This window comes from Chlamydotis macqueenii, chromosome Z (genome assembly GCF_036417535.1).
Source record: "Chlamydotis macqueenii isolate bChlMac1 chromosome Z, bChlMac1.mat, whole genome shotgun sequence".
NCBI classification, from domain to species: domain Eukaryota; kingdom Metazoa; phylum Chordata; class Aves; order Otidiformes; family Otididae; genus Chlamydotis; species Chlamydotis macqueenii.
The window spans coordinates 79,399,609-79,424,834 of NC_141593.1; the positions used below are offsets into that span (position 1 = coordinate 79,399,609).

Sequence of the window (25,226 nt, forward strand, 5' to 3'; positions counted from 1 at the left end):
AAAAGCATTTGATTTCTCATCTGCAAACCAAACTTGTGCCTTTATCTGCTGAATGACAATGAAAACATTCATTCTTATTGCTAGGACAATTTACCATATCAAATCTGATGTCAACTATGATTTTCACAGTCCATGTGAACAAACTTCCTGCAGCTCTGTGCCAAACCAATTTATTGAGAAAGGAGTAGTGACAGTGATGGATTTTACTTACACCTTGGGTTCCCAGTGCTCCTGCTTCAAACACCCAGGCAGGAAAGGAGGTGAAGTGCTTGTAACTGGGGCACCAAAATCTATTCGTTCTGTGCTGTAGTGACACGGTGCTGCTAACTCCTGGTGTGCTTCTGAACTTATTACTGACCCCAGATGGCAGAGAAAGGCTTTGCACATCCTTCATTAGATCCAGCGTGGAAGTTGTAGGTTGCCATATTTTAGAAACTCAGAGGTGTGCTACTTCCAGTAGGAGTTACCTTGTTCCTAGATGTGTAACGGGGAACCCCTGATACACAGTTGTACAGCACTTTGAAGTGATGACACCCCATCAGCTGGGTTAGTTCCGATTGTGAGGTTGTGTGATAAACGACTCCTCTGCATCACCGAAAAGGACAGAGGAACAAGGCTGGGTGGGGGACCCCAATAACATAATCTGAGAAGTAGTCTCCCAGCTGGCTACTCCCAAGATCATTGTTTTATTCTTTAGATAAAACCAACATTGTAATATATTTTAATTATTTCCACTTAATTGCCTCATTTCCCTCATAAAATTATCTTACATCTACCTATATTTGCCTTCAAATTCTGTCCTCAACACCTCATGAAAATCCAAGAAGGTAAACTAGCTGTGAACATAAGATTGTGTTTGTGCTGATGTGCAAAGAGACAGACTTGAAAACTGCACCTTGACTATGGAACTCCCGGGAGAAAAACAAATGCATCATATTAACTGAACAACCACATATCCCTGAAGTCCAGTTGTCTGGAAGGAAGCATATCTTCATTTTTAAATGAACAGGTGCATTTCACCTTCCTCGTTGATTCTCGGCTTTATACAGGCACGTTTCTTTTCTGCTGTTTTTCATGACAGCAGCTGCTTTTGTTACTCACGGACTAATTTCCACGAAAACTTCTTGCAGCTTTGCAGTTATTTAGGAGTTTTATCTTTTATCAGAAACTAGACAGCAAGTATGCGAGGCATTATTTCAAGCTCCAGTTATGTGCTCAACAGAAGCTATGTGACTATTTTTTTTTTCAAGTACAGTCAACAGCTGTCATCAGCTACTGTCTTGTGTGGAAATAATCACCTGCGTCACCACAAACTGGAACTGACCCTCGAATACATACTTCCATCACATCTGTATTTTCTATCTACAAATGCTATTGAAAACCTAATTCTGATTTGTGTTAAAATGTGGATTTTTTTTTTAAGAAGTATCCACTCATGGTTTCATATAAGCTTTGCAATATCCATCTACGATATGTAAATGTTTCTAATGCAGTCTCTTGCTCAGAAGCACAAAAAACACTGCTAGCAACTTCTAAAGATTTTACACACCATTTAGAATGAAAAAGTGTTTATCTTTAAAAAATACCTAGAAATTATGACTAGACTGCATAGTATTATAACATTTTTATTATCTATGATAAAATTATTTAACATCACAAAAGTCTTAACAGATACAGAGCAAAACTTCCCGTCTGATCTTTTTAATTCCCCAGTCTACTGAAAACTGCATTAACATACATTTAGATTTTACAAATAAAACACAGTTCTAAATGCTCAAGATGTTGCAATATTTAAATTTACAATCTATGTTTTAAATATTTAATCCAAGTAGTGTTAAAGGGACACTGTCAAACTCTTATGACAAGAACTTGGTAATTCTTAACCAAAATAGTCAGAGATAGTTCTTTATACTTAAGACATCAACATTTACCTATTAGTGAATTCCTTATAATACAAAAATAATTTTGATTCTCAAAAGCTACCTTCAGCTGGTTTATAGCAGCACTTTACTAACGTGCCCCGTTTTGGGCTGTGTTCACATAAAGCTCACTTCTGAGCTAGGAAATTATCCCCTAGATTTTAGACAAGGAAAAAACCACAGGCAATTACTCTTATCTACATATACATAATGGACTGAAGCATGGCTTACTAGGGCATTTCGACAGTGATTTGGACATTTAAGGATCTTGTAGTTGACACTGAGCACAGATTTAAACAGACATGATGGAGGATATCCTTCCTTTGGAAGTGGCATGCCTGTGAGCCTTCTCTTAAGAGCTCAGGCTGCACAACACAGTAAAATCTGGCTACAGGGCTTCTAATATTGGATCAAATAAATAAACCTGCAGTTGTGTAACACAAAATGCTAATTCAACATGATCTTACTCTCCTAATAAAGGTTTCCAAAATTTTAGTAACTGGCATACATATTGGCAAGCTTTGTGACAGAAAGAGGTGTCTCTGTCCACGTTATTGCACGAGGTTATCGCCAGTGCTCCTACAGCCTTCACCAAAGCATAGACCAAGACTCCTGCGGGTTTTACACCACAAATGGCTAATTTGAAGGAATTAAATTACCGTTGGGTAATCTGTGACACCATGGCTTCATCTGGATAAACGGTGTAAGCTTCAGTGCTGTGTATTTCTTGAGCCATTCTGACTTTCTCACCTCAGATCTGTGATTGCCCATTGTGAATCCTTTCCTATCAAGAACAGTGTCTGGACTGCTACATAAATTACAGCATGCGTCACCAGGAAAACCACACTGTGGAGATTGTTCTGGGACTCTTCACTGACTGGATTTTTTGCTTCCCGGGCTAACATTTTGTATTTCTTCCTCCATCCAAATAAGGCCAAGACAAAAAGCCCTTAGCTTCATTGATGACAGAAGTTTGCCCACTGGCTAATCGCTCCTCATGTAATACACTGACATACCTGCGTTTCTCTGGAAAAGAGACTACGATCCGAGTGATGACAGCTCTTTCACGTGCTGCATTGCTACACCCGTCCTGCCCACTCACAGTTCTGCTTCAGCTTGGAGACAGGCACAGCTAACAAGAACTAGGCACGTCACAACCTATCAGTACAAATCCTGGTGAGTATATTCAAATAGTAAAGCTAAGGGTGCAGTGACGTGTGAAAGAAGAAAAGCATTACATAAGACATTATTTTTCCTAATTTTTAGACAGATATGCTTTTTGTTTTGCAACTGTATTTTTTTTTCACCAGAATTTACACCTATTAAAAAAGCTATCAATTTCCACTTCCCCATGCACTTGACAGAGCCCAAACTTTGGGCTCCCTTTCTGTTGGGTATGGTGGGGGGGGGGGCGAAGCTTCCCCATGAAGTGAAAGCCAAACAAATATGGTTAAAATCCACTAAAATTTGTGAAAAACATTCGCACTCTTTTAAGGAAAGTATATATGCCTATGTACAAAAATAAATAACATCAGACAGTGTCCTTTTAAAAAAGTTAAATATATATAGACTGTTAGAATAATTACACAAACTTTAACCATTTCAACAGCTTTTGAACATCACACATTCAATTTTCATAAGCAAGTTACAATGTCATTTAGCATTTCTCAATGCATTCAGCTTTTTTTTTGGAACAGACTCGAATGCAATGCAATTTACTTTTAATAAAAACCGCACGTGCCAAACAGCTCATAAGCAAACAGTAAATAGTTTGAGTTACATTCACTTTGTGGTAACAAGTGTACCGGCTGTTTAATCCAGCACCTGCGGTAGACGAAGGTAATACTAAAGCCTCTGTCCTTCCCCGACCGCAGAGCGTTAACAACCGAGTTGCAATCCAGTCACACAAAAATACTCTTAAACACAAATAAAACCTCTAAGCTTATCACTGTCTAGTTCTCTCAAATTTACAGAACTATGTACTCTGTAAATCTTTTTTTTTATGAGGTCATCAGAAAAAAAAGCAAATACATCAAGCAACGACTCAATCCACTTTGTACAGGCTAACACGTTAATTTGTAAGTTCACAAATTCTTAACTTGCACGCCTATAAGCAAAACAGTTCCCTAGCTGACGGTGAGAGTGCTCAGTCTTGCTCCTCTGTCACGGTGCAGGCGTCTCCTGCACCACATCAGGAAGCATGAAAGGCCTCAACGGTCCGTCTGCTGTTGGATCTGCATCAAAAGCTTTTTGGGTAAGCTGATGTATCGATATACCTTCCATCCTGGAAGTTTGGTCTGTAGCATTTCCATATGTTAGTGGATTCTAAAGAAACTGCCAGACGGCTGCTTTGCACCCCTCAGGCACGAGGGGTGCAGCAGACAGCATGCAGCAGCTGACAACAGCTGCAGAACACCCCCTACTTCTTTCTGCCCACTGAATCCTGTGTCGGTGTTGCTCTTGCTTTGACCTAATGGTGCTGGTCCCAGCACACACCAGGTCTTGGTACGAGCCGTGACAGGCCAAAACCTGAGCAGGAGTTGAGTGAATAGTCACAAACCTAGTGCTACATCAAAAAGGTTTCAGGCATGAATGTAAACCCTCTCATTTTGGCATATATGCATCTATGAGAATCGTAACAAAAAATAAAACAATATATTTCAATCACAATACATGTGCAAATATGTCCTGAAAAAAAACCAGAAAGAAAAATGGCAGCTTTGGCTAAAGCTACTAGCTTACGTACTTTTTATAAAAATAGGAAGAAAGTAAGCAAAAATAGGGAGAATTTTTACAGCTCATCTGTATCAATTTGCCAGCTCTTAACTAACGCATACTGCACTTGCTTGTACCAACACAGTCACAAGCCATTTGGTTTCTCAACAGGGAACAGATCACACAAAATGCAACGTCACTCAGAAGTGACTCTTGAATTTGTGATGCGAAGAGCTATGCTCGCAAGGGATCTCATGGCACAAGTAGAAACCTTGTGACAAACTCCAGCTTGCGAGATGTAGTTGGAAGCTAACCGATACAGCCTTTCTGCCCCAAATATGTTGAAGTGCCCTGGCAGTACCTTCTCCACGAGACCTCTGTCCACTAACTCCATCAGGCGCCGGCAGCTTGCAACGTAGTCGCTAACTCTGCTGTAGGGAAGCCAGTCAATCATGGATCCATCGTACACCACGTCACCGCTGAACAAAATCTTCCGGTCTTTGTCATGTAAGCAAATGCTGCCTCTGGAATGACCAGGCATGTGCATGACAGTAAGCTGTCGGTCTCCAAGGCTGATCACATCCCCTGCAAACAAGCGTGTTACAGGAAAACACGGGCATTTATCACGTGTATTAAACACCACAGATTGTACGACCTACTCATACGCTGCGAGTTTGTACGTACTACATATCCACAACAATGGGAGCGGGACGTTTATTTTCTCGGTGAGTGCCAGAGCCATCTGAAAGATACACTTGACAAAAGGGTATTTTCCAATGACAGCAATAGTTAACACAGGCATGGGCTGTATTAATTGCATCTGTTCTCACCCTAATAAACTAAACAATGTGAAAAGAAATATGATCGAGAAAATAAAACAGGAAACAAACAGAACATGTCTAAGCTAGGTCTCCTTTGAAAGTTAACAAAGTATTTCACAATTTATTATCATTTTACCCTCACTTAATTCACCTAGAATTGCACTGCTGTTACTTTTGAAAGGCAAAACGACAGAACATAAGTTGTTGGAGGAGAACCAAGACTGGCTTCCGCACCCTTTCTTCATCTCATTCAATCAGATATCTAAAAATAGAACTTTCTTAACATCAGGTCATTTTTTTTGCCAGCTTAAATGTGAATGCCTTTTCGTTGTACCAGACACTGAACCGGTACTTTTCAGCAGAAAGTCAGTGTAGGGATGGAAAACAGGCCAAGTAAGTCTGCTGTTGTTTTAAATTATAATGCCAGCTTCATTATAAATGTGCAAAACCCATTAATTTACAGGTGGTAAATAAATATGTAAACTTTAGGACTGTGTAGGGAAAGAAAAGCAGCCTTCTCAGAAGCAGCTGCTTAACAACTATGTGAAACAGTTCTAAAAGAAACAATATCCAGTGCCATCGTAAGATGATGCTTCAAACTGTAACATGCATTTCAGGTTCCAAGGAGAACAAGAAAAAGTTACCAAACCTCTGCTGTGTTAAAAATCTGAAAATTATAGATGGGTCTCCCACCAGAGACAGGCATGCCACAAATTTACTCAATACTCAGCAAATGTTGGGAAGCCTTGGTAGTAGAACAAAATAGACTTTACCACTGAGAAGACTGTGCAGAAAAGCCTGTATTAGTGAATGAAACAGGAGTGGTGAAGTTACTGGAGCAGAGTGTTCCAGTGGGTTTGGAACTGCTCCTGGCGGTGAGAAGAGTACAAGGAAACAGAACATGGCATCCAAAATTTAAAGAAAAAATGTACAGAATTTAAGAACACAAAAGGACTGAGACAGTTGAAGGAAACTGTGAGTCTTAAAAGTGACTTGGAAAACAGTAAATGGTAAGGCACAAAACAAGTAAATGCAATTTTACCTAGATCAGCCAAAATGAAAAGTGCTTGGAAGATTTGCTAAGGTGAAGGTAATGCAAAAACTAAACTCAGCAAACGAAGCAGGTAATGTAAAAGTAAAAAAAAAACCTGTGGCTTTGGATTGTAACAGATTATTGCCCCTGCTGCATTCTGTATTTTCAGCATTTCTGGATATCCTCACCCCACAGCAATGACCCATGCACTGACATGACATGCCACTTCCACGCAGCATGTCTCAATTAACGTTTTCTTAGGAACTTTGATGCTATTTTGACAGCAAACGTGCTTGTTCTTTCACAGGATTATTTTTTTAGTAACTCCTCCCTTTTAAAGAAAAAACACCTTTAACTTCTGGTGAGTGACTAGAGTTAAATGTCACATCAATCTTCTCTGAAGCCTTCAGCAAGTTCAGTTCTGCTTTTCCAACGACCTATGCGGGATGGCCTCATACAGCCAAGAAGAGATGAAGTCCCCGGCAAAAGGTGTCATCCCTCTCTTAGACAGCGACCCTTTAATGTCTGCGCCACCACACTGCACAGTCAGGTTGTTTGCTGCCAAAATAACCTACTCATTGTTGCTTCTGAGAGACTAAATGGAATTTTTTTTTTTTACCTGGAACGAGCCACTTCTGTAAGTGTTATATTTACGTAAACAAAGTCTCCTATTTTTTTTCCCAGTATGTATTTGAATAAATTGGTTTGTTCTTCACATTGCTGTGCCTTGACAGTTGCGGACTGACGGGGGACAAACTGTTAGAAGCCTAAGGCTAAACCGGAGGTGCTCAATTAGTCACTCCAATTACTGTTCAGCAATTCCCACTCTAAGGAACAACAAAAAAAACCCCTTAATCAACAGGCAAGCAGATTAGGCCAGGACAGGGTATTTTTAGGCATGTTTCTCATGTCTGACAATACTTTCAGAACGGGCAGAAACAAGAATTTAACCCACTACATCTCTTTTATTTTTTTTTTCCTCACGCTGAGGACTGCGGACAGCGTGTGGGTTTGCACAGGCCGAACAGAGCTGAAAAAATAAAATAAAAAAAAAAAATACCGAGGAGGCAAGCGAGATGTAGCTGCGGCCTAGCCTTCCAAACACTTATTTCTCTTTTTCTTTCCCCCACCCCAAACGGCTTCAGCTCAGGCACGCCAAGCAGTAACGCGACCGGGGCCGGCCTTACCCTCCTGCAGCAGGCGGGTGGGCCGGACGGGGGGCAACCGGTAGTGCCGAGCCCGCCAGCCGGGCCGCGGCGGCCGCGCCACTTCCCGCTCCCACAGCCAGGTGACGGCCTCGTAGTTGTCGCCCCGCAGCAGGGCCGCCGCCTCGGCGCTGTGCACCGCCACCTCCTGGAAATGCTGCAGCCCGCCCGAGTGGTCGAAATGGACGTGGGTAGCGACGGCCAGCAACGGGCGAGGTGCGGTTCCCTCCTCCGGTGCCAGCAACCCGGCGTCCCGCAGGTAATCGGGCAGGCTGCGCAACCCCAGCCCCGCGTCGATCACCACGTCCCGCTGCGAGCCCCGCACCAGCCAGATGTTGGCACGGTTGCCCGATTCGTAGAAACGCTCTTGGATCCAAAAAATACCCCCGCCCAGGGGCTTGTGAGCGAACCACTCCAGCGCCGACATCGCCCGGACCGCGACGACACCTCTCCCGCTGAGCGCCGGGGCAGCGGGCGGGGCGGGCCCGGGCCCGGCCCACTGCGGCAGCCGCGGGCGGGCGGGCGGGCAAGCGACCCCTGAGGGGCGGCGGGGAGCCCCGGGAGGGCGTCGGAGGCGTTGGGCGCTGCCGATCCTGTGGTGGCAGGGCCCCGGGGGAGGCGGCCGGGACCGGTTTGCGGTTGGGGATTGAAGCCGTAAAGCCCGGGTCGTGCGGGGAGCGGGGGGGGACACACACACCCTCCGGGGGTGTCGGGCGGGTTGGAGCGGGTGGAAAGCGCGGGGAAGGGGGGCGGGAAAGGGCAAGGGAGGAGCCGTGGGTGTGTGTGTGCCACATGGCGGGGGCTTGGGGCTGCCGTGACAAGTGTTTTCACCTTTTTACCTTCAGGGGCATCAGGTTAAAATCCCTTCCCAAAATCCCGGTGTTTAAATTTCCGTCCCTTTTTTTTTTTCCGCTCTTCCCTTCCGCTGATTGCACCCGCCTGTGAAAACGAAGGATCCGAACAGGACCGAGAATTTTGCTCTGAGGAAAACGTGCGCCCACCGTCGTCGTGCCAGCCGCCCCTTCCCACAGGCCTCTCCCAGCCGAAGGCCTCCGCAGCCTTCCCCTGACTGACTGCCCCAGCAACAGCGTACGTAGTTTCCAAGGAATTTTAAAAGCTTAAATCTGCACTTCGGTTTAATCCTGAAATTCTCCTTCTCATCTGGAGAGTAAATGACACTGGAACTGTCCCTAAACACGAAAAAAAAAAAGCATCCAGGTGCTCCATTAGGCCTCCCTCCTGGCAGCCAAAACACTGGGTGTTGGGGTAGCTTTGTCATGCTGGGTGACTTGGTTGTACAACTCAACTTTTCCTTCATGATTTCTGCAATCATCTCTCACTTTATTGTGTCAGTAGACATAAACCTACTAAGCCAGTATGCTTGAAAAAAAATAGGAGTTTCAGGAAAACCGTAGTGTTGAAGTACCACTAATTTGAAAGCTGGTTACTTCTCATCAAACGCACTATTTCAAGAAAATCGTACAGAGAATTAATTTTAAAGCAGCATTTTTTAAATGGATCTTTATATTCGCTGTATTTAATGCAGTGTGTCTCTTCTTGCTACCTGGGCACCTCCTTTAACTTTTTTTCTTGTTTGTTTTCTTCTGTTGTTGGCTCCTTTTTTTCACACCTAAATAATATAATTGCTCATGTTTGGGGCTTTTCTGTACCTTTTACCTTCCTCCATTCCTCCAGGCTCACATCTTGCATTTCATCCTGTTTTCAAACAAATTTGCTCTTCTTTTTTTTCCTTTTTATTTTCAGTTAATTAAATGCTCAGCCTTAGATTTTGCTTTGTTGTCTTTCTTAAAATGATTTATTTAGGTCTCTCTGCTTATTTTTAGACAGTTTTCTGTGCTGATCAGTGATGCAGAAATATATAATGTGATTTTGTTTTATACAAGCAGAGCTTATTCCTGTTGAAAATAATAAGTAAGAAAATACTTGCATGAACCTGTTTCTCCCTGGCATTTAATAATAAGGCCATTGCTCCCATTTGGGGGAATCTGAAAAGATCTTAATGTTAAGTATGCATTTCTTTGCTCCTAATCATAATTCTCTCCTGGATTTCTTGTTACTTTAGACAAGAGTATGAGAAGCTATAGCTGTTGTGCTGTTTCTTACTTCCTGTTTGAACTTGTTGTCTCACTGGCAGGCTAACGCTGGGAATAGTTGTGATGAAACAGGTACAGCAGTAAGTCTGGAACAGACACATTCTTACCGAGCGGGGTGCCATACACTAACCGGGCAGTGAATGGTAAACAGCACATAGGATTTCTGGGCTGAGGCCTTGAATTGGTATTTACGTGGTCTTGGGGAGTCAGCAGCAGAACAACTGCTTCACTCAGGCTTCTCTTGGGTCCCATTTCTTGACATCTTCCCTGCAAAAAATGCATTTCTCACCATTTGGCTTTACTTGCCAACCCATGGGTCATACAATCCTGAGATTGGCGTAACAGTGAAGGTGGTGGGATGTGACTGTAAATGTAGTTTTGCAGGCTATTTTTCTTTTATATCATTGGTGAAATATTTTATTTAGAAACAACCACCTTATATCCGCAGTTAGCTTGCAGATATGCTGGAGTGGAGCAGAGAGAGCTGTTGTGAAGAAAAGTCCTTCGATGCTTTTACCTTGAACCTCTTTGCTTTTGGCGCTTTATTAGTACCCAAAACTAGTTACGAAGATAAAAAAAAAAATAATCTCAAAGATTAAGAAGCCATGAGTGACAGACAAACTGTTTATTGGAGAAAAGTTCAGAAGCTGCAGAATGTATTCACAGAAAGTTCAGGGTCCTTGAACTACTTTTTTTTTTTTTTTTTTCCTTATCTTGTTTCTGGCTCTTCTACCTTGATTGAAATCAAGTCAGTGCATCTAAGGTTTGGAAGAATGAAGTTTAAAATTCCTTTGTTAGAAGGTAATTGCAGGCACGCAGAAGTGGCTAGCAGAAATGAGGGAATGGAGTTGATTTTAGGTGTGTACCAAATTTATGGTATGTGGACTAACTGAAGCTGGGCATTAAAAACAGCTTGCTGTTTAAAATGGTCTTTGAAAGTGGTTTAAAAATCACTGTAATCTTTGTTAGACATTAATTTTATACATAATACATACATGTATTTGATACACATAGCACAAATAAATCTTTTTAAATCTGTAATATTTTCAGTAACTGCAGATGGCTGGGTCGGGTAGAGGAAGAGGACGTGCCTCGTTTACCTTCAACATCGAGGCGATTGGCTTTGCCAAAGGTGCAGCTCTACCCGATGTCGTATGTCAGCCTCCACCGCCGTTTCCTGTAAGTACAGCAGGTATCTTAGAACACGCTTTCTGTGTTCGGGAAAAGTGTATTCACTAAGGGAATGGAATATATGAACAACTAAGCACTTTAGGACAGTTTTGAACTATTTAATGTAAATAATTGTTTTTCTTGTTGTTACTTCCTGACAGTTTGCTAACTGTTTTGTCCCTTATTTAGCTAGATTTCTTGTGAGGTGTTTGTTTGTTAAAGTCCTCATCATGATTTGGTTTTCAGGACGTGACAGTAATGGAAACACAGGGTATCTGAATTTGTTTGAAGTGAAGTTACATTGGTCTTTGAAGCTGTGAATGGATTTGGTGATTTTAGAAATTTACTGTTGATGCGAACATAAAAGATCTTGGAAGACTGTCTTGTACCTCAGTAGCCAGAATCTGAAAATAATTTGAGAATAACTGAAATACAGTTAATGTAATTAAGGAAACTTATTTACATTTGGCATTTGGGATGTATTTGAAAATTATAAGGGAAGAAAGAGCATTTCCTGACTGCTATGCAGGGAAGCTTGGACAATTTTGAGGTGGAAAAATAGTCTTACAATGCTGCAATTTTGTATAAGAGAAATTCTCAGTTATGTCAGAATTTGATCAAAGTGCATGAAATTTTTTCTCAATCTCACGTTATGGTACAGAACTTGCAAGTTTGACATATAATTGGTGCTATACTGAGATTTCTCTGAATAGTTATTTCGCCTGGTTTTGACTTTCTCAACCAGATGTTATGCATCCCCTTAGCCTACCTTTACAATTAAGTTGTGTGATTTCGTTGATACAAGGCCAGTTGTACCTGCCCCTGGTATGAATGTTGCAGACTGCTTGATGGCGTGAGGAAACTGAATTCTGTGTGAACTACAGCTTCTGCAGTTAGTCAGCAGTGGATCAGCCTTGTGGGAGAATTACTAGCCCCAGTATATCTAGTGTATACCGTGGAGAAGATAAAGATGCTTTCTTCCGTCTGGAAGCAAAGTTTCAGAACTAAGTTACACTTTTCAAAGGAAACCTAGTGCCATTCAAAAAAAAAAATCAGAGTTAACCCAGTGGCATAACTAGTATTGATAAAAATTTCAAGAGTTAGATTTAACAATTGGGCACTGACCAGAAATATATTACAGTTGGTGACTGACTTACACTGAAATTACTTTGAGCAGTGAATTTTTGCCATTACATATTTCTCATAGCCACATTTTGAATTCTTACAAATTTCCAGTAAATGCAATTAGAAACCCCATTAAGGAGCACCAGCTTACCATCAGCAGTGTTAGTGATTTAAAATGTTGGCCAGCTAGCAAATACAGCTGTAAGCAGTGAACTCCTTTCATCATCCAGCTCAGGGACCTGTGATAGCACTTCCTGCTTTGCACCCTACCGCTCAGGTATCGACTGTGCACCATCTGTTGTGTGAGAGAAACAACATCTATTCTGTAATTCTGTCTCTGGCTGTAGTTTTCTGTATATTTTAAAACTGGTTTTGCTCATTTATCTTCCCCGGTTTCAAGACTCATAGTTGGGGAAAAAAAAAACCAAAACCAAAAACGCACCAAACAATCCAAACCTTAACAATTCATTTAAATTCAATGGCCAGGAACTGATTTGTGTGAGAGCTTGTGTCTTATTACCTGGTTGTATAACAACACAACCTGTTTCTGTGACAATAGTCACGGAAAAACTGTCCATGTTACTCAGAGTAATCATACTTAATGTAGTCAAAATAGCATTACAGAAGAGGTTAAGGCCAGCGGTACTCTGACTGAGGAGAGAAGCTATGGTTTCTGAGTAAGTTAGGCTGGTGTGAAAAACTGCTTTTGGCAATTAAGAGCTTAGTATGACTAAGCCTGACTGTTTCACTACTTTCATACTTTTTTTTTCCTTAATTTTTTGATATATTTTTACAGAAAGATATAGTGAAGTCCTAGAAGTTATAAATTTAGTTGTAAACATAATTATGCATGTCAGAATGCGATAAAGTATACTTGCAAAGTAGCAGAATGTATAGTTTTGATGAATATTAAGACCTTATAAATAATAAACGTAATTTGTACAGAGTACAGACAATAAGCCAGTGCCTCTGAAAACAGGAGAAGATGAAGATTACATGTTGGCCTTAAAACAAGATCTTAGAGGAACTATGAAAAAAATGCCATATTTTTTGGCAGTAGAAGAAGATCGTGAAGGTTTGTTTGTATGCTTTTTATTTTTATTTATATCTTCAGTAGTTATTATTTTGTGAAAGATGATGTGGTGATATGCATGTGCTGAAGATGTAGTTTGTACTGCTAATGAGGAATAAAAATTGGCAGCTTAAGATAATAGTGAATTTTTCCGCTTTTACACTGAAGTTGTAGGTCACACCTGCAAGTGCTGTAACTGGAAAGCAACTACTATGTGAAAAAGAGAGATATCAAACATGTATTCCATTTGATATACAGTAAGAAACATTTAGACCAACTATATGCAGTCTTTTCAATTATATGCTAACCAATACAAGTGGAATAGGCATTTTACATGTTAAAATACCCTAAAAATTTTCCATTGGAGCAAAAAGATCTGTAGTAAATACTAGTGTTGAAATTCAGCTTCCATTTTACTGTGTACAGACATACTTGAAATAATCAGTGTTGTATTTAATAGCTGGAAGTTCTAAAAGGTAACTCATTTTTTTCACCTAAGTCCGTTCTGGAAAGATCGGTAAGTACTGCTGACAAGTCACCTGAAATACGAATGCTGAGATAAGGATAAATGATTCACTCAGGTTTGCATCAGAAGCAGAGCGAGATTAGAAGCCAAAGCTTGATCTTATTCTGCTTGACCTAAGAATGTCTTTTGCTCATATGTAATTAAAAATTAACTGCTTTGTTATTGTTTGACAACAATAAATGCTCTGACGTCCGGTCATACATCATTATTCTGTTAAAATCCAAGCCTCTGGGTCAGAAAACGTGAGTGGGAAAGAAAGAAAGGGGAGTAGAGTAGGAAGACTTTAATGTCTTTTACCTTGCTGTGAGGGTATTTTGAATCTAGCAGTCACAGGAGGTTATTACTGTGAGGAATGCTTCTTTCCCTTAGTGATTTTTGCCTGGTTCTATCATCCTCCTGAGTGCTTGTTCTGAATAATATAAATGGTAAGTGCTGTTACAGGAAAGTGGAAGTACCACATGTTAGGAAAAGCTGCATGCGTCAGTCCCTGGGGCCAGCCAGTGCAATAGGAAGTTGCTAAAGCACCTTATAAAAAATGTTTAAGAAATCCAAAATGGCCAAACGCTTTTCCTTGCTGTCTTGTGCTGATTTTAATAATGAGAGCTGACCTGAACTCTAAAATATGAGGTTTAATTTCCACCCCGAAACCATCGGAATCTTTTCTGACTGAATACTCATGACGTTGATAAAATACAGGTGTGTAGTAGAATCCCCTCTGAATTTCTGGTAATTTTTGTTCATGGTGTAGTAGTGAGTTCTGGAGGTTTTTGAGACTGCATGCAATATTTTTTTTTTAACTAGGCTTTGAATGTAGCACTGACTGACACCTTATTGATTGTCCACTTCTTCTTGTAGTCAAGCACAGTTTAAAATGGAGCAGCACTCTGCAGCATGAGCAGTGAACACACTGCCGACCAGAATTTGTGGCTTACAAAAGGCAGAATATTTCCCCTCACTGCAGCTGGAGCCCAGCGGTCACCGGAACGCAGCAGGCAGCTGTAGTGCAGCACAAGCTGATGGCCCAGGGTGGACCCTGACGGTGAGGCCAGGTAAAACCTTGGCTGTGAGGCAAGGAGAACAGATCTGATCTTCATTTCTAGATCCCTTTATGATGGCAGAAAAATTCCGAATTACTCTTTTATCACACCTACTCTTTCATCTTCTGAGTAAACAAATTTCAATCTCTTTGGATTCTCATTTCACCCGAGGCTTGCTGTGCTCTTGATCTTTGTCAGGCTTGAAGTTTGCTGTTTCCTTTTGAGGCACAAAAAAAGGGAACTGCTGTACCTGAGAGCCAGTCAGGGTTATTTCCAAGGAGCCAGCCGCTTTATGAAAACATTTTATCCCTCTTTTCCAACTTTGCCTGATGCGATCGTTCTTACTGTTCACCTCAAAATCGTCTTTGTTTCTGCAGCCTTCTTTCTGGGGTGGTGTGATCTCTTTCTGTTGCTGAGTGTGCTCCTTAATAGAACTGCCAGCTTTGAAGACTGTTTTTCTACAAAAACTGGCAGTTGCAGGGAAAGCAGGTAGGCAGCCACTTGTTAGACTCAAAAAAAACACTTCAGATGTTCTCGTTGTCTCCCCAGGCGTAAGCTGGTAAGTTGAGGTAACTTTTCACTGAACCTTCAGTTGTACAGAAATGCCTCATGTGAGGGGTAGGGTATAATTGCATCAGTGGTGGTCTGCAGCTTACAAAGCTTGCTTTAATCTCTGTCACAGTATGCCGTTGTGTCTGGGACTGCATTATGTGGCAGAGGTGGCCAAGCTTTAAGAAAAGCACTTTCTTCCTCCAAGGTGGATTATTTTTGTCTGATCTTTTCTGTTATCTGTTTTACAGCCCTTTCCTCCCCTGTATTTCTTCAAAACATCTGCTAGGAATAACAGAAAGGCAGGAGGGGGACTGTGGGCAGGAGCTTCTTAAATTGGCTTTGCTACAAGAGCAAATGGATTGTTCTAAACTCTCAGCATAACATCTGTGAGCCAAATGGTCCTTTGAAGTGTGAGAAAGGAAACATTTTAATTAATTAGGACATAGCTATCTGTCTTTCTTTCATTATTCAGGTAGTAAATGAAAGCCACGTCTAATACTGCCTTGCCATTTTGATGCGTTAGTGTGCCGTAAAGAACAGATTTTCGTCATTCATTTCAACGCTCATTTTGAGTGAGTAACAGGCTTATTCTGTAGTGAGTTCTCTACTTTCCTCTCTTCCTAAGTTATGAATCATTTATATTTTTCCTGTAGGTATAGCTGGTGTGACTGAGTGACTGCCACCTTGGCAGTAGTTTGGAATTAATTCATTAGCTGTGAGTGGTGAGAGTCAGATGTATTTTTTTACTGATGGCATCAGCAATTAGTTCTTCAGGAAAGAGCCTCAGGCTAAAATCAAAACTACTAGTTTCTTTCCCTCTCTGTTGCTGACAGCTTCCTACAGCATCTGTGAAGGCCACCGACATTAAATGCCCCTTGAGATGCTGTCATTTTAAATCCAAGCTCTTTGTCGCACGGTTTTAAGTAGATCTTCCACTTGCCCTCATCATAACTAGGTTTAAAATTGAGCTTCATTTCTGATGTCTTCCTTCTCCCTTCCTTTTCTCTGGTGACTGTGTTAGAAGTCTTTGACTGTAAAGGTTACAGCCTGTCTTTGGTACCATTTTTTGTGCAATACCCAGAAAAATTCTCCCTGTTAGGCTAATGAGTTATTAGTGCAATCAGAATCAGTAATTTTGCATTAAGTGGATTTTGCAGTTGAGCATGGTAATCTGGCAAGAAAAAAAAATGGAGCTGATTTAAAAATACTTAAGTTTTGACGTTACTTTTGTCATTACACACTGTACAAGAAAGTTTATTTTGCAGTATAAATTGATGTATAACTAGAATATTATTTACAGTGCATTTCTCAGTTTAGTTCTTGGGTCTAGAGGGAGATTAAATGAACTAAAATGTGTGGCTGCTATTTAGGACACATCTCTGTCATGCTGGAAAACTTTGCCATTGCAGAAATACTTGAAGTCCTGGGAGCTGATCACGATCAGTCTGAAACACAGCCCTCTGAGACCTGGGAATTCTGGATGCTCTTTATGATCAGCACAGTGGTGATAAATGTCACTGACTGGTTTTGTAGCAGAGGTTTGACTGTGAAACTGTTGCAGAGTAGACGAGTCAGCCTTCATTTGATGTTTTGACCTACTTTCCCTCACTATGTCTGCATTTTATGGTTTCATACTTTCCAAGGATAGAAGTATAAATTATAATAATTTTGAAGGGTTGGGTTTTTTTAAGGGGCAATGAGTGTTTTGATTGAAAGAAAATACGCCCAAAATGCAAAGCAATATTTGAGGTTTTTGCCTTTTTAGGGGGGGATATAAAATTCTTGCAAGTACTTAGCAAATGATTAGTCCTGGGATTTGTCATGAGAACTGCGAGAACCGCTCTAAGTAGTGACATTAAACTATTTTTTAAGTGACAGCAGCACAATAAAGTGTTCAATGTGGTATTAAATACACTGTATGTTTAGTTTTACAGGAAAATATCAAGGACAAGTGTCTGGATTGCCTTTTTAATTAATTGAATTCGGTAATTCTTTGTATCCTTCTCTGTAGTAATTGAGCGGTACAGTAAAAAGTACCAGGACAGTGAAAAGGAGCATACAGCATGGACCCCAGGTAATATCTGAGACTGTTAAAGGCTAATTCTTTATTGATCGGTGAAATGTTCTGCTCTTCTACATGTTTCGTTCCCTGTTTTTCAAGCAATAAAAAAGTATGCAAATCCTTATTAAGTCATGTATTCCTTGTTGAGAGTTAACCCCTTTGCATGTTTTCAGATCAAGGAAAAGTATTGTTTTGTCCAAAATAAAGGGGAAAAAACCCTCTGATTTTATTTATTTACTCAGTGAAAACAGCTGATTTGCAGCAAAAATTCAAGCTTTAGCTCTCACTTTAGTTTTCCTTCTTTATTACTCATTATGCAGATAACCTGTTTTGACCTGGGAGCAAACATTGGTGTTACTAAAAATAACCCAGCCTGATGTCTTGGTCACAGGTAGCTGGGTTTTATAACGTTAAACTTCCCCAACCATGTCTGTATAGCTCACTATTGCAAAGTTAATTACAGAATGTAAATTGAGGGCATGTGGGCCACTGGAAGGGCTGAACTTTGTCTCTTTGGGACAGATGCCAGTTGTCATTAAGTGGGTGAAATGCCAGTCCTCGCTCTAGTTCCTCAATTTAAAGTACAACTAGAATTCCTGAAACTGTTGTGTCCTAAAACACTTAAGCGTGTGTAGTCACAACAGGGGCCCCTGCCTTTCCCTGGTGGTGGCAGGGTGGGGCATCACTGCTGTAAATCACCATTCATACATATTAAAACTATTTTCTATACAGATTGGAGAAGACTTCCAAGAGAGATGAAGCCGAAGAAAAAGACAAAAAAAGGTACATTACATATTTTTAAGAAACATTTAATACACACTAGTTGAGTGATAGACGACATTCTGGAGCTGGTTAGGGGGGAAAAATGGTAGAAATGTTAATTAGTCTGAATAATCAGGGCTTTGGGCAGATTTTTTTCTAAATAATTTAGTAGTCTGCCTGTCTTCTTGGGTTTTTACTTTGCTTCCGTAGGAGGTTTTAACTTACTGAAACATATTTATCTTCCTTCCCTGCCTTTCATATCGATATACCATATTAACGTCTGAGATATGTAACAGTGAGATATTAAAAATACAGAAAACTTTTCTGTTTTGAAAGTTTTTATCTTTAGTCAACATTCACCCTTCTTTTATTCAATGAATAGCTGGCTGGTCAGATTTCCTTTAGATTTTGGGTTTCTCAACTACTTTGTTTATGATTTCTTTGACTTTTGCATTTTTTTAAGCCTTTTATATGTGATTTAACGTAGGTTATTTTCTATTTTCCATGGGTTTACTTTTTTTGTTTATTTTCAGCTTTCTTCTGCAGAATTGTGAACCAGATCCTTCAACAGCAGTTGGAGCTGGTATTGGTTGTTCTTACAGGAAAAAAACTTTATTATTACATAGCATCATACGTGTATTTGTTTTCCAAAGTGTTTTCTAGTATGCATGACTGTTAAGTTCTCTGTACAAGTCTGTTGCTCTGTTGATGTGAAGTAACACTTGGCCTCCTGTATCTAGCTGTCTGTTACATATAATTGTTTACTTTCTTGTTCTCTTCGTCAAAGTCCTTCATGTGTCATTTTTCCGTTCAAGAATAAAACAGGAAAATTAAAAGGAATGTGCAGTAGTCATGGAGACTGGCTCAGCTGGAAGCTTTGTTCCTTTTAAGAGCGTGACTGAGAAGCATGGTGCTAAAGTAAGACTGCAAGATTCGACTGAAAATTAAATAGTTATTTACAAAATCTCTAAAGAAGAAGCCAGTACATACCTACCTTGTTGTTTTTAAAGAGAAGAAACTGCATTGGCTTTTATAAGCCTGGATGCAATACTTAGCTTCCCAAGATCCAGTGAAATCATAAATGCAGATTTATTATTCCTTGTTACAATAATGTTGTGATTATCGTAAACAAAAGAGAGAATCACAGCTCACTGTGAGGGATTTTTCATCTTTCTTTTGTGCCAGCTTCTCTATTTGCTCTTAAAAGTACATTTTCTTACACAGTCGTAATGGCAAAGATCAGCTGACCATTAGAATTTGATTGGATTAAAAAAACCAGGCTCCTCTAAAAGTGAAAATCATGCTGGTTTAGGTTTTTTGGGGGGAATCCTGATGATAAAGAGGACATACAAAAGTTATATGACTCAGGAGTTTTGTAAATAGCGGATCAGTGACATGTTAGCCCTTCTGGTACATATCCTTTTTGTATTTTGAGGACAGCCGTCTTGGGTGACACTTTATAATCGAGTGGAACCAAGGTGAGGGAGTGAAGAGAATCTCCACGGAAATTCAAACAGGCTTCCTACCATTTTACCTTCGTAGATTGTAGGACTGGTGTTTGAATCACTGCACAGTTACATGTACAGGGCTGGCTTCATTTTTACACACCTCTCCCTCCCCCTTTCTGGTTTCCATGAATGTTTTCACCTAAGACCTGAGCACCTGCCTTCGCAGGGACAAAACTTTGGGTAGAATTCCGCATCCCTCCCACGCTTACGCTGGGCTGTGGACCACGGTATCCTAGATACCAGCCATGCCCGCCAAAAAACATTTTTAAAAGTGTTGACTGGGTTCATCTCGTGTAGGCCAGTTATATGTGTCCGTGTGTGCATATAGCAGTCAGATGTGAGAACAGATGCGTGGAAAGGTTAAATTGTGTCCCGTTGCACTTCCAAGCTACGTGGATGTAAGGAGCTCTTTTCCTTCAAGTTCTACTAATGAAGGGTCAGTGTCTCCAATTTTATGACAAGCTTGAGAGACGCCCAGCATTTAAGGAAAGATCTTGTTTTCATTTCCAGGCTGTTTGTTCTATAGGCATTGTCTCTAAAAGCCTGCAGGGGTGTGTGCAGAGATGATAGTTTTGAATCGCACTTTCCACTTGTTTTCCTTAAAAACCTACTTTATTCTGGATGTGTTTGCTTTGACGCTGTTCGTATGTTGTTACAGAGCACCACGACTCCCCTCAGCTCTGTCACATAATCCCTTCCTTGGCAAAACAGTGACATGAACAGAATGTTATTGATGGCACATGCTTTTGACAAAATACAGTTGTCTTCTTAGCAGCTCTTAATGTTTTGCTTCCTTAAGTATCAGGCCAGATAAAATACTTAACCGCACTGGGTTACTATCTGCTCCAGAAAGGATATCCCCTTGACCAACGCACGCTTTTTCTTTCTGATACTACATAGTGCAGCCCAGCCTAAAAAAAGTGCAGGTTACATGAGCTAGCTTGTCTGAAGCTGCCTAGTCCATCAGAAGCTGCGTAGCTACACGCGTAACAGCACTTCACACGGGCAGTTTTACCCTGCTGAGAAGAGCTGGTCTGTGTTATGTTGTGAGTTTTATGATGTGATCGTGCTGAATAGCAGCAGAGCTATAGGCATTGTGGAAATTGGGCCTCTCGGAGCTCTCTAAAGGCTGTAACATCTCTCGCTCCAGAGCTCTTTGTTTCTCCTCACCTGCTGGTCAAACTGCACTCCTGGAAGTGGGGCAACCTTAGTTTAGGGATGCTGCGATTCAGGTTCGTCTTACCTGCGTATATGGAATGCTATGTTTGACCTTTGCTCCACCATATATTTAAGTAGCATAATGAGGCTGGATTGTAGGGAGTAACTTCATAAAGATTATGTTCGTGAATCAAGGGATTGGGTGAAAATATGCCCTGTGGACTCAGCTATCTGAGACAACTGTGGTCCAAAAGCCATCTAGCTGCAGTAACCACGCCTGCTGCCTAGGAGCTCATAGACTTTGCTGTCTGCCTTTTTTAATGTATCTTATCTGAAGCACCCAGCCCTCATTAAGGTGTTGCAAAAATTAATGAGCTTTTATCTTTTCAAGATTATGAAAAATAACAATTTAGATTTTGATCTCGTTTCTTAACATACTGTGAGTATGTAGGTGAAGATTATTTTGTGAAGCTGAACATCATACTTTGGCCAAACCTTTGGTCAAATGTCTATTCAAAGTGAATTTCAGACTGGCCCCACAGGCATCACGTACATAAATTGGGCATTTACACCTCCATGAACGACGTAGCTCGAAGTCTAAGGTAATTTTAATACAGGTGGTAGGGGATTTCTGTGGCATTCTCAAGATATAAGCTAAGAGCAAGTAAAAGAAAATAATTTGTGTTCTTCTACATTTAAAAATATACTTGTGATGTATTTTATTTCTACAGGTGTGAAACCAAAAAAGGCAAAAAGCTCTGAGCCTAGAAGTAATGTGGATGTGTTGAAAAAAATAGAGGTAAGATGTGGATACTCTTTCTAAATTGCACGATAGAAATGGCTGAAGGAAAGTGAAACCTTTAGTATGTTTTTTGGTACAAATGGAATAACCAGAGCAGCCTTTTTCTGGCCTTGTCTTGTTACTCTGACAGACCACTGTTCTGCAACATGGTAGCACAAGGGAGAGGAGAGGCTGCAGATAAACTATTTTCTTTGCTCCTGTTTGAACGCAGTGACCAGTTGTGCTTCAGTGGGTAGCAATGTCACCTAATTGCGAGCAGCAGAGCTACTATTAGAGCTTATTGAAGGAGGAATTGGTGCCAGAGCATTTAAATCTATTGCTGTTTTGCCAATTGGCTGATGTTGGAAATTAAACAATTTAATAAGTTGAGAAGAAAGAGGCATGCAGAAATAGAAAATTGGGAAGAAATTTACCTCAGTATTGGAGGCAACTCCCCACCATGTGGGAATGGGAAAGTTAGAGCTGAAACAGCCTTGTATTTTTTCTCTTGGTGATTTACCACTTGTTTGGTGCAGACACATTATTATATGCAGTATGTGGTGTTTCTTTATCCAGTACGATGTGGCCTCCAGTCAGTTATTCTACTGGCGGGTGGTAAAAGGAAATCATAATCTCAATTTCTTACACAGGACATACTTTTTTAGACTTCAAGTCCAATGGGTAATGCTTGAAGTCCTCATGCTCACAGCATTTTGTTTTAACTGTTGACAGAAGACATTTGCACAGCACTGTTAGGCTAGTTGTCTTGCTGGTAACGGCATGGCAGCGTGGCAGATACGCTGCTGCTGTAACGTGGGATTACCTTGTAAAGGAGATTGCCTTGTGACAGGAGTTGGAAAAGAAGGATGATGAAGAAGAAAAATCTGAAGATGAGAAAGACAAAACAAAAGACAAAGAAGGTGAAGATGATGAAGAAGCAGAAGAACCAGAAGAATACGATGAAGAGGAGCAGGAAGAGGTATGTTAGTTTTCCTAGTCAAAATCAGATCCACCTCACTGAGTAGTGTGTTGGCTGTCAGACGAAGAAATGTCCCTGGCTTCTCTGACACTGAGGGGGAGTCATCGCAAGGGCATTATTACATCAGTTTTCTTTGTTGCACTATGTTGTGTTGTAGTTCATTTTAGTGGGTGTTCTAGATTTGTTACTCCCAGAGAGCTCTGAGAAAAGATCTCGCGAGCAGGAATGCGTCCTGCCACAATCAATAACATAAAATTATTCATTTTCATCACTAGAACAGTGGTGCCTCGTCTTTCATAGATATCAGAACCTCAATTTTACAATATTTTGCTTTTTTTTTCCCCAAGAAATAAGGAAGGAAAACACTCCCATTACTGTTTCAAAATGTGGGTGCTCAAGTGCAGTTTAAGGCACGTTTCTTTCATGAATTGTCTGCTGCACAGATACAGTGACAGCTATTTTTGTCCATTTTGTTTAGGAAAATGACTACATTTCTTCCTATTTTGAAGATGGAGATGACTTTGGTGCTGGCAGTGACGACAATATGGATGAAGCAACATATTAGCTGTTGTTGCTAGGTGGTACACTGCTCAGGCCTTCCGCTACTTGAAGTGGAATTCTGGAGGTAGGCTGCGTGTCAACAGAAATAATGCTTTAGCGCTGTTGGTTTTAAGTACACTCTCCAAAAACATGCTGGACAATCAGTTGTACGATGCCGTAGAACAGGAGACGGGATGCTTTGTTTTGTTCTTTTGCCAAGTGTTTTGCAGACTTGCGCTTTTGTAAGGTTCACTGGAATGCCTACTGATGGAGTAAGTTATATGATGTTGTATGGCCTCTGTGCAGAAAAAGAATGTATGCATTTTATAAAAATTGTGCCTAAGCATTTGCACTAGTCAGTTCTACGCTTTAGCAGTCAAATCCTGAAAGTAATAGTGAAATTCTTGATGACTGCAGCAAAAAGGGGATATGCCCTTTATGGACAGAAGCTGCTCGTATTTGGCAGCTGACTTCTCTGAGGGAATTTATGTAACTTCTGAATTCAGGTGACTGAAAATAATTGACCACTAAGCACTTTAATATAAACTGACTTGAAAGGACCTTAGTAATATGGACAGACAACATAATGAGAGTATTTTGAAGAGCCGTTATTCTTGTTAAAATAACTTAGGAGTATTTTGGTAAGAAGGGACTGTAATATTTAACAATGTGTTACATTATGAATCAGTGTAAGAAATAATTAAGGGTAGTGTCATTTAGAAAGAATATATGGCAGAATTTAAGATGGAGAAATTATGGAATCCTAGTTTTCACCAGTGGCACACAGATTAGTGATGAGGATTTCAGTCCTTTGCCTCAGTTTCTCTGCCTCTTAAGGCGATACCAACTTTCCTACCTCACAGAGCGGTTACATGAGACGGCAGATGATCACTATACATGTAATTTTAATGCATTTATTTACTTTCCTACAGAACAAACCAGACAGAAACTTGACAGCAAATCAATACAAAAATCCTGCAAAATGCAGGAAAAGAATGTGGTGAAGTAAATCTCATGCATCGAAATTAATTAGGAAAACAAGATAAGAATGCTGAGAACAGCAAAGCAGGAATGTTTGGAAACATTTACTTTATTTCAGAACCAACAGACAAAATGTAGCAGACGCATTCCTGAGATTAGAAACTTGAGGAAATGACAGAGCATTCTGTGTCCCTTTGTCCTTTGATGATACAAAATATTGATCAGTGTTACTATATTACTATTGTTCAGGGTTGCTTTGGTGGTGGGGTTTTTTTTTTTGTTGTTTTTGGTTGTTTTTTTTTACATTAAAACATTATTTTCCTGATAACTAGTGCTTTTATCAGGTCTAATGAAACAACAGTTGTAAAACAAAGCCAATTCTTTTATCAGCAAAGGAAAGTTTGGAAGTTTTCCTTGCAAATTTGGCATTTTACCTTGCTGCTGACTGGAAAACAGTACTGCATTATTCTATGAACTTCTATATGCAATAAGAATTTGTTCCTTAAGGTAGCTTTCAAGTGTTCTGATAAAATTCCTCTCAGATGTAAAGGAAATTAAACTAAAATGTTATGCAGGTCACACCTCAGAGGTATACCGATTTTGTTTTGAAGTGCTCATACCTATACAAATGTTTAATAAATGTTCTGCTGCATTGCCTAGGAAATGTATTCTGTCTGATCATCTTCTAACATCACACATGCCAGCAGCTGGTTCTGGAATAGGTGTGCCTGTTTCTTGCATGTGATACACAAGAGAAAGGCAGAAGATGTTGTGAACAAGGTAAAGATATTAAAAATTAAATCTGCTTACCTCAAGTGTAACTAGTATTATCTTCTACTAGCTGCTTCCTCTGGTGCAAGATAAGTGAGACTCCTTGCCTCTCACACAAGGCATGCAAACAGATGGCTTTTGCCAAAGGCAGAACTAGAGAATTAACACTGGAAAAGCATTACTGCCCGAGTTAGAATTTGGTCACAAGCGGTGGGTTGCCTGAACAGGTGCAATACCTTATTTCGTAGCAGACGCTAATTCTTGGGGACCGATGACTTTTCTCGTTCATCATACTGCTAATGGGAGAGACAACTGCCGCCCTGATGTACTGCTGAGAAATATTCCTCTGGCAGAAATCAACCCTTTTTGAGACCTTTAAAAAGTGAACTACAGTC

At 40.4% G+C, this 25,226-nt stretch overlaps 2 protein-coding genes across 2 annotated transcripts; one reads left to right on the forward strand and one right to left on the reverse strand.

Moving 5' to 3' along the window:
- Positions 1-1,609: 1,609 nt before the first annotated feature.
- On the reverse strand, positions 1,610-8,126 carry MBLAC2 (metallo-beta-lactamase domain containing 2). Its single transcript, XM_086770795.1, has 2 exons — positions 7,676-8,126; positions 1,610-5,219 (listed from the first exon to the last, which is right to left on the reverse strand). Exons 1-2 carry the CDS (start codon positions 8,118-8,120, stop codon positions 4,831-4,833), a joined length of 834 nt encoding a protein of 277 aa, XP_086626921.1. The 5' UTR covers positions 8,121-8,126; the 3' UTR covers positions 1,610-4,830.
- A 171-nt stretch (positions 8,127-8,297) lies between these two features.
- POLR3G (RNA polymerase III subunit G) lies at positions 8,298-24,870 on the forward strand. The gene is made up of 9 exons (XM_086770147.1): positions 8,298-8,331; positions 8,647-8,782; positions 10,858-10,986; positions 13,048-13,177; positions 17,301-17,363; positions 18,084-18,134; positions 21,511-21,578; positions 22,411-22,539; positions 23,018-24,870. The coding sequence occupies exons 3-9, from the start codon at positions 10,867-10,869 to the stop codon at positions 23,102-23,104; spliced, it is 648 nt and encodes a 215-aa protein (XP_086626273.1). The 5' UTR covers positions 8,298-8,331; positions 8,647-8,782; positions 10,858-10,866; the 3' UTR covers positions 23,105-24,870.
- The last annotated feature ends 356 nt before the right edge of the window (positions 24,871-25,226 follow it).